At 39.6% G+C, this 8,982-nt stretch overlaps 1 protein-coding gene across 1 annotated transcript in view; it reads right to left on the bottom strand.

The window, feature by feature from the left end:
* Nucleotides 1–202: 202 nt before the first annotated feature.
* Nucleotides 203–8,982, bottom strand: part of SLC9A6 (solute carrier family 9 member A6) — a 64,854-nt gene continuing 56,074 nt past the window's right edge. The window contains exon 16 of the mRNA XM_017659069.3: nucleotides 203–2,882. Within this exon, the coding sequence (XP_017514558.1) occupies nucleotides 2,610–2,882 (273 nt within the window). The 3' untranslated portion in view covers nucleotides 203–2,609. The remainder of the gene's footprint in view (nucleotides 2,883–8,982) is intronic.

Genomic DNA, 8,982 nt, shown 5'->3' with positions numbered 1-8,982 from the left:
GTGACCTTAAGCAAATACATTCAGCCTTACACATAAACACCAAAAATTTGCCACCCCATAAGTCATGTTCTGTTAGGTTTCTGTTTCTTTTAAAAACATCAGTCACCCCCCTTTCCCGGTAGGCACATAGGTAGAAAAATAAATGAAGTCAGCACTCTTTACTTCTCACAAGAATAAACTGTGACTCAAATACGGTGAGTGGTTATTTGCAAGGCTAGAAGTTTTTTAATGACAGATTGTCCTAAAAGAAACTACTACGACATCTGTCCAAGTACTCCACGGGAAAACAAAGATACATAAAGAGTAAATGTCTATTACTTTAACAGCAGATTGCCAAACACGGACAAGTAGGATAAAATGCCAAGGAACCTTAAAAAATAACTTCAAAAGATGCAACGTTCAAGTCATTCAAACGTGTAGGGTCCACGAAGAACAGAAAAAAAGTCCGAGAGCAGTTCTACTTGTATGTGGTGGTAACAGACTGTACTTCATCCAAGTTCGTTCAGTTGTCTAAAACCAACAGATGTTTGAGAAGAGTTTGTTTTTTCTTCTTTGCTTGGAGATGTGCACACAGATTAGAGGAGAGGAGAATCTTCTAGATGCTGATGTAAGCACAGCAGGCTTGGTTACCCTTTCACAAAGTACGAAGGCAGATTCAGTTGACTGAAGCTTTATCAGTTTCCCTAAGGAAAAAGTCTTTATGCATGCTGAAACAGACGAGTTACTGAATTTGTCATGCTAAGTATTTACAGGCATTTTCATAAAGAGAGCTCAGTAACCTGACAGAATAAAAAAGGTGGTTGTGGATTCCTTTTACAACTTGAATAATTTCATGGGTAGATGATGCTGAAGTTCAAAGCCCCTCAAACATACATTAACAAGAAATTATTGACTGCATGAAGAGGCACACATCATATAAAACGCACACTTCACGGGGTTCCTGCATAGCAGGAAATTTGCTACCACTACATAACAAATGGCTATGCCAACAGAGCTGCCACTCAGGGGTACAACAGTAGAATTCCCTTAAATTCTCAAGGAGTGTTTGCAACAACACAGATACTTTGGGAGAATAAGTACATATTTTGTTTGGAAGGATCTTTTTCGTTGGAGAATTTGAGCATCATGCAAACAAGTCAATTTTTGAATTGGGTAAGATTTAAGGCAAGGCTACTCAGACCTGAGGGGGAAAATAACCAAAAATGTTGTTATTTTTCTTCTGAAACATTACCAGGTCAGAATCACCATCAGAAAGTATCCGCCTTCTAAGTGTTCAATGCACCTTTAGGTATTTTCAGCAATACAAAATAGAATCCACTTTCATACTCTGAATATGAAATGGGAAGTTGTTGTTGTTATGTACTCTTCCTTGAAGACTGTAAAAAAAACACATGGCAGCTTACATATTTCATATTAAAAAGTAACATGAAAATGAAGACAACTACACCCAGTGCACATGAAGGAGCTGCCGTCCTTTACAGTGAGCTCTCCACAGCATTGCAGTCTCTCACGACTGACTTCAGTGTAGTGTGGGACAATCATGGATTATAAATTAACTTTTGACATCAACTACAGACTAACGAATGACAATTAGACACAGTAAGTTCAAAAATTTTACATTTTGCTCCTGTTTGGCTGCTAAAGAGCAGCAATTTAAATTGATATAAAAATTTCTGACCACAAAGCTTGCTATACAGATAAAGTACATGATCAAAAAGTAAGCAGCAATTGAATTTAATTAAACTTATCTGGCACAGAATATTTACATATTTGGGAAGAGAGACCTCGAAAACCACAATTCTCTTTACTCCCCTCCTGCCCTCTCTGCCCACTTTCCATCCACCCCAGCCTCTCCAAATGGAAACCAAGTGCTCTGAACTATATACACCTGTACTTTGGCTAAGCTGGCTGGATGATGTGACTCCCGTCTACCATCTTGGACTGGAAGAAAAGAACCTGTCTTGGAAGTCAACTGCAGCCTTCTTTTCTGAATAGCAGTGTCCTGCCGTCAATGAATATGTTCTTTCACAGCAAGGGGGAGGAAGGGCCCCTGCACTTCACTCCCCAACCCATAAGGGGCAAGATCTGAAGCCGTCAGCCTCTTGCACCAAACAAGTCACCAGAGAAAAAGGAAAGAAAAAGGTCGTAACAGAGGCAGCAGCAGTCAACACAAGTTTCCCCACAAAGGAACCGCTCCTCCATGGGCCCCCCGGGGAACAACACTCCCTCTTTGCACTCGCTCCCCTCCCATAAAACAAAATTAATTTACATCACAAGAACTTGGTACTCTGGTTAAGTGTCAGGTAAATATAAGAAAGAGTAAATCTGTCACTTTTTATACTTTGAGACGTAAAGCTAACAGAACACACAATATCACTGTGAAAATACCTTTTAAAACAGATCCAGTCTACATAGTGCAGCCAATAAAATGTAAAAGAATTGTTCACAATCTGCCTTGTACAGGATATTTAAATTCTTTCGATGCCATATAAATACCATTTATATAGCTTAAACATTCAGAGACATGCACTGGGACTTTTTAGGTAGTACGAATTTCTTCACAATCACATGTGCAAATTTTACAAATCACTAAGTGAGTATTAGTAAGCTTAGGCTGGACCATGTCTTGTATTATCTAATAAATTTAATGGGGGCTCAGAATCATCCATAGGAAGAACCAGACGTGTTCCCCGAATGACCAGTTCATGGTCCCCAAATGCAAGCTCCCGATCCAAGGCATCTTCAGAACTGTTCCCCATAAATCTCCTAGGTGTAGCGGATGTTGCTGATTCAGTGTTCACAGTAGAATCCCCATATGTCAAACTAATATCCCCATCATTGAGAATAAGATCCGAGTCATCATCTTTCAATTGTTCCTGGTTCTAAATGCAAATAAAATAAATTTTAAAAATCGTTACATAATGCAAGAAACATTTTCAATAGGAGAATTTTCAAGGATTCCCTACATAAAACCCTTTGGGTCTAGCCTGCTGCCCTCAGGATAAAACTAAAGTCCTTACCTTGGCTTAAAAGACACTGTGTATCTTAGGCCCTTCAGCTTCAACTCCTAGCACAATCTGCTTCTGCCACCTCAACAGCCCCCTGTGTGCCTGCCTTCATATGACTACAGCCTACTTATCACCGAGGTCTCAGCTTAAAAGTCACTTCTACCCAGAGTTCTTCCTTGATCTTCCAAGGCTAGCTTAGCAGTCCCTCCTGTGCTCTCTCCCAGTCTCCCTGTACTGATCTGCCTCCCTAAAGAGGCACTTACCATTGTATCACAATTGCATGTGCACGGGTCTGCTCTACACACCTGCCCCCACCACTAGACTCTAAGTTCCTTCAGGGCTATGGTTCAACCATTAACAGTTTGGGGTACAAAGAAAGTATTCACTAAATGGGAGTTCAATTGATTATTGAATAGATTTATATAAATGAAGCCTTTATGATTGTATTAACAATGCCTAGAAATATATTGCCCCTCAAATATACTGAACTGTCACTGCATATTTGTCTCCCAGTTTGATAAGCTTTAGTTCTAATGGAAACTTTGTGGCCAAAAGAATATAATTAAATAAAGTTCTACAAAAGAGAAAAAACTCAAGCATATATAATGTCATTCTGGTAAATTAAAAAAAGGATATGTGAGGGGATTAAAGATGGCGGAGTGAGAGGAGAGACAGAGACTTCCTCCTAAAACTGGATACAATTAGAAAATTTAATTGGTGCAACTAATTCTGAGAGAGCAACAGGAAAGAGGACTGTCAGACTGCACACACCTGGAGAAAAGAGCAGACCTCAGCAAACGGGGTAGCGAATGGGGTAACATACCAGAGCTGTGGCTCCATGGGACCCGAACCTCTCCCCCACTCCAGCTCACTGGCGGGAGGAAGAGAAACAGAGCAGGGAGGGAGTGGAAGGCTTGGGACTGCTGAATACCTAGCTCTGGAGATCTGCGTTGGGAGCACAAACCTACATTTCATGGTGCTTTCATGAGACTCGCATGACTACCGGGTTGGAAAGTTAATACAGGCAGAGTTCCTGGGGAGACTGGGATTCCGGCTGCTTGTGGAATGCAGGGATCCATATCTGGCTGCTCTGGGACAAAAAACTTATACCTGTATGCCCGGCCCACTGGCTCAGGCAATGGAGACAGGCACAGGAGCCAGGAGGCAGGGAACAGCTCTTTCCTACCCCCAGTACCGCTCCCCTGCAACCCCTGACATTGCTTCAGGGGCTCAGCAGCTCCAGAATAGAGCTTCTGGACACTAGAGGGCGCCATATACAAACATGAAACGCCAAAGGAACCTTGTCCAGAGTAAAATTGTTACTACAACTCCCAAGAAAGATTTAAATGACATGGACCTCGTGACTCTTCCTGAAAGGGAGTTCAAAATAAAAATTATCAACATCCTAATGGAGGTAAGGAAAGACATCCAAGAACTCAGGAATGAATTCAGGTCAGAGATCCAATCGTTAAAGAACACGATGGAGGGTATTAAAAGTAGGTTGGATACAGTGGGGGAAACAATAAATGAAATAGAAACTAGAGAAGAGGAATACAAAGAAGCTGAGGCACAGAGAGAAAAAAGGATCTCTAAGAATGAAAGAATATTGAGAGAACTGTGTGACCAATCCAGGTGGAACAATATTCGCATTATAGGGATAGCAGAAGAAGAAGAGAGAGAGAAAGGGATAGAAAGTGTCTTTGAGGAGGTAGTTGCTGAAAACTTCCCCAATCTGGGGAAGGACATAGTCTGTCAGGCCATGGAGATCCACAGATCCCCCTACACAAGGGATCCAAGGAAGACAACACCAAGACACATAGTAATTAAAATGGGAAAGATCAAGGATAAGGACAGACTGTTAAAAGCAGCCAGAGGCAGAAAGAAGATCACATACAAAGGAAATCCCATCAGACTAACAACAGACTTCTAAGCAGAAACCTTACAGGCCAGAAGGGAGTGGCATGATGTATTTAATGCCATGAAGAAGGGCCTGCAACCAAGATTACTTTATCCTGTGATATTATCATTTAAATTTGAAGGAGGGATTAAACAATTTCCAGATAAGCAAAAGCTGAGAGAGTTTACCTCCCACAAACCATCTCTGCAGTCTATTTTGGAGGGACTGCTATAGATGGAAGTGTTCCTAGGGTTGGATAGCTGTCACCAGATGTAGTAAAATCATAGTAGGGAGGGTGGAGCAGCTGATTGCGAGGCAAATGCAAAATTAAACTGACTATCCCCAAAGCCAATCAAGGGGTAGAGAAAAAGTATAGAATCTGATACCTAATATATAAAGAATGAAGGAGGAAGAAAAAGGAGGAGAAATAGAAAAGAACCTTTAGATTGTGTTTGTAACAGCACACTAAGTGAGTTAAGTTAGACTCTGAGATAGTAAGGAAAGTAACCTGGAACCTTTGGTAACCATGAATCTAAAGCCTGAAATGGCAATAAGTACATACCTATCGATAATCACCCTAAATGTAAATGGACTGAATGCACCAATCAAAAGACATAGAGTCATTGAATGAATAAAAAAACAAGACCCATCTATATGCTGCTTACAAGTGACTCACCTCAAACCCAAAGACATGCACAGACTAAAAGTCAAGGGATGGAAAAAGATAATTTCATGCAAACAATAGGGAGAAAAAAGCAGGAGTTGTGGTACTAGTATCAGACAAAATAGACTTCAAAACAAAGAAAGTAACAAGAGATAAAGAAGGACATTACATAATGATAAGGGGCTCAGTCCAACTAGAGAATATAACCATTATAAATATATAAGCACCCAACACAGGAGCACCAGCATATGTGAAACAAATACTAACAGAACTAAAGGAGGAAATAGACTGCAATGCATTCATTTTAGGAGACTTCAACACACCATTCACTCCAAAGGACAGATCCACCAGACAGAAAATAAGTAAGGACACAGAGGCACTGAGCAACACACTAGAACAGATGGACCTAATAGACATCTATAGAACTCTACACCCAAAAGCAACAGGATACACATTCTTCTCAAGTGCACATGGAACATTTTCCAGAATAGACCACATATTAGGCCACAAAAAGAGCCTCAGTAAATTCAAAAAGATTGAAATCCTACCAACCAACTTTTCAGACCACAAAGGTATAAAACTAGAAATAAATTGTACCAAGAAAGCAAAAAGGCTCACAAACACATGGAGGCTTAACAACACGCTTCTAAATAGTCAATGGATCAACGACCAAACTAAAATGGAGATGCAGCAATATATGGAAATAAATGACAACAACAACACAAAGCCAAAACTTCTGTGGGACGCAGCGAAAGCAGTCTTAAGAGGAAAGTATATAGCAATCCAGGCATATTTAAAGAAGGAAGAACAAACCAAAATGAATAGTCTAATATCACAGTTATCAAAATTGGAAAAAGAAGAAGAAATGAGGCCTAAAGTCAGCAGATGGAGGGATGTAATAAAGATCAGAGAAGAAATAAACAAAATTGAGAAGAATAAAACAATAGAAAAAAATCAATGAAACCAAGAGCTGGTTCTTCGAGAAAATAAACAAAATAGATAAGCCTCTAGCCAGACTTATTAAGAGAAAAAGAGAGTCAACATACATCAACAGAATCAGAAACGAGAAAGGAAAAATACAAAGATTTATTAGAGACTACTATGAAAACCTATATGCTAACAAGCTGGAAAACCTAGGAGAAATGGACAACTTCCTATAAAAATGCAACCTTCCAAGACTGACCAAGGAAGAAACAGAAAATCTAAACAGACCAATTACTAGCAAAGAAATTGAATCAGTAATCAAAAAACTACCCAAGAAAAAAAACCCCGGGCCAGATGGATTTACCTCAGAATTTTATCAGACATACAGAGAAGATATAATACCCATACCCTTAAAGTTTTCCAAAAAATAGAAGAGGAGGGAATACTCCCAAACTCATTCTATGAAGCCAACATCACCCTAATACCAAAGCCAGGCAAAGACCCCACCAAAAAAGAAAATTACAGACCAATATTCCTGGTGAATGTAGATGCAAAAATACTCAACAAAATATTGGCAAACCGAATTCAAAAATATATCAAAAGGATCATACACCACGACCAAGTGGGATTCATCCCAGGGATGCAAGGATGGTACAACATTCAAAAACCCATCAACATCATCCACCACATCAACAAAAAGAAAGACAAAAACCACATGATCATCTCCAGAGATGCTGAAAAAGCATTCGACAAAATTCAACATCCATTCATGATAAAAACTCTCAGCAAAATGGGAATAGAGGGCAAGTACCTCAACATAATAAAGGCCATATATGATAAACCCACAGCCAACATCATACTGAACAGCGAGAGGCTGAAAGGTTTTCCTCTGAGATCGGGAACAAGACAGGGATGCCCACTCTCCCCACTGTTATTTAACATAGTACTGGAGGTCCTAGCCACGGCAATTAGACAAAACAAATAAATACAAGGAATCCAGATTGGTAAAGAAGAAGTTAAACTGTCACTATTTGCAGATGACATGATATTGTACATAAAAAACCCTAAAGACTCCACTCCAAAACTACTAGAACTGATAACAGAATACAGCAAAGTTGCAAGATACAAAATTAACACATAGAAATCTGTGGCTTTCCTATACACTAACAATGAGCTAATAGAAAGAGAAATCAGGAAAACAATTCCATTCACAATTGCATCAAAAAGAATAAAATACCTAGGAATAAACCTAAGCAAAGAAGTGAAAGACCTATACCCTGAAAACTATAAGACACTCAAGAGAAGTTAAAGAGGACACTAACAAATGGAAACTCATCCCATGCTCTTGGCTAGGAAGAATTAATATCGTCATAACGGCCATCCTGCCCAAAGTAATATACAGATTTGATGCAATTCCTATCAAATTACCAACAACATTCCTCAACGAACTGGAACAAATAGTTCAAAAATTCATATGGAACCATCAAAGACCCCGAATAGCTAACACAATCCTGAGAAGGAAGAATAAAGTGGGGGGGGGATCTCGCTCCCCAACTTCAAGCTCTACTACAAAGCCACAGTAATCAAGATAATTTGGTACTGGCACAAGAACAGAGCCACAGACCAGTGGAACAGAATAAAGAGTCCAGACATTAACGCAAGCATATATGGCCAATTAATATTTGATAAAGGAGCCATGGACATACAATGGGGAAATGACAGTCTCTTCAACAGATGGTGTTGGCAAAACTGGACAGCTACATGTAAGAGAATGAAACTGGATCACTGTCTAACCCCATACACAAAAGTAAACTCCAAATGGATCAAAGACCTGAATGTAAGTCATGAAACCATAAAACTCTTAGGAAAAAACATAGGGAAAAATCTCATGGACATAAACATGAGTGACTTCTTCATGAACATATCTCCCCAGGCAAGGGAAACAAAGGCAAAAATGAACAAGTGGGACTATATCAAGCTAAAAAGCTTCTGTACAGCAAAGGACACTATCAATAGAACAAAAAGGTATACTATAGTATGGGAGAATATTTTTGTAAATGACAGATCTGATAAAGGCTTGACATCCAAAATATATAAAGAGCTCACGCTCCTCAACAAACAAAAAGCAAACAGTCCAATTAAAAAATGGGCGTAGGAGCTGAACAGACAGTTCTCCTAAGAAGAAATTCAGATGGCCAACAGACACATGGAAAGATGCTCCACATCGCTAGTTATCAGAGAAATGCAAATTAAAAGCACAATGAGATATCACCTCACACCAGTAAGGATGGCCACCATCCAAAAGACAAACAACCACAAATGTTGGCGAGGTTGCGGAGAAAGGGGAACCCTCCTACACTGCTGGTGGGAATGTAAATTAGTTAAACCATTGTGGAAAGCAATATGGAGGTTCCTCAAAATGCTCAAAATACTTACCATTTGACCCAGGAATTCCACTTCTAGGAATTTACCCTAAGGATGCAGCACTC

The sequence above is a fragment of the Manis javanica genome, chromosome X (genome assembly GCF_040802235.1).
Source record: "Manis javanica isolate MJ-LG chromosome X, MJ_LKY, whole genome shotgun sequence".
Lineage (NCBI taxonomy): Eukaryota > Metazoa > Chordata > Mammalia > Pholidota > Manidae > Manis > Manis javanica.
The sequence above is the reverse complement of the archived record's forward strand: the minus strand, read 5'-3'. Positions and strand labels throughout refer to the sequence as shown.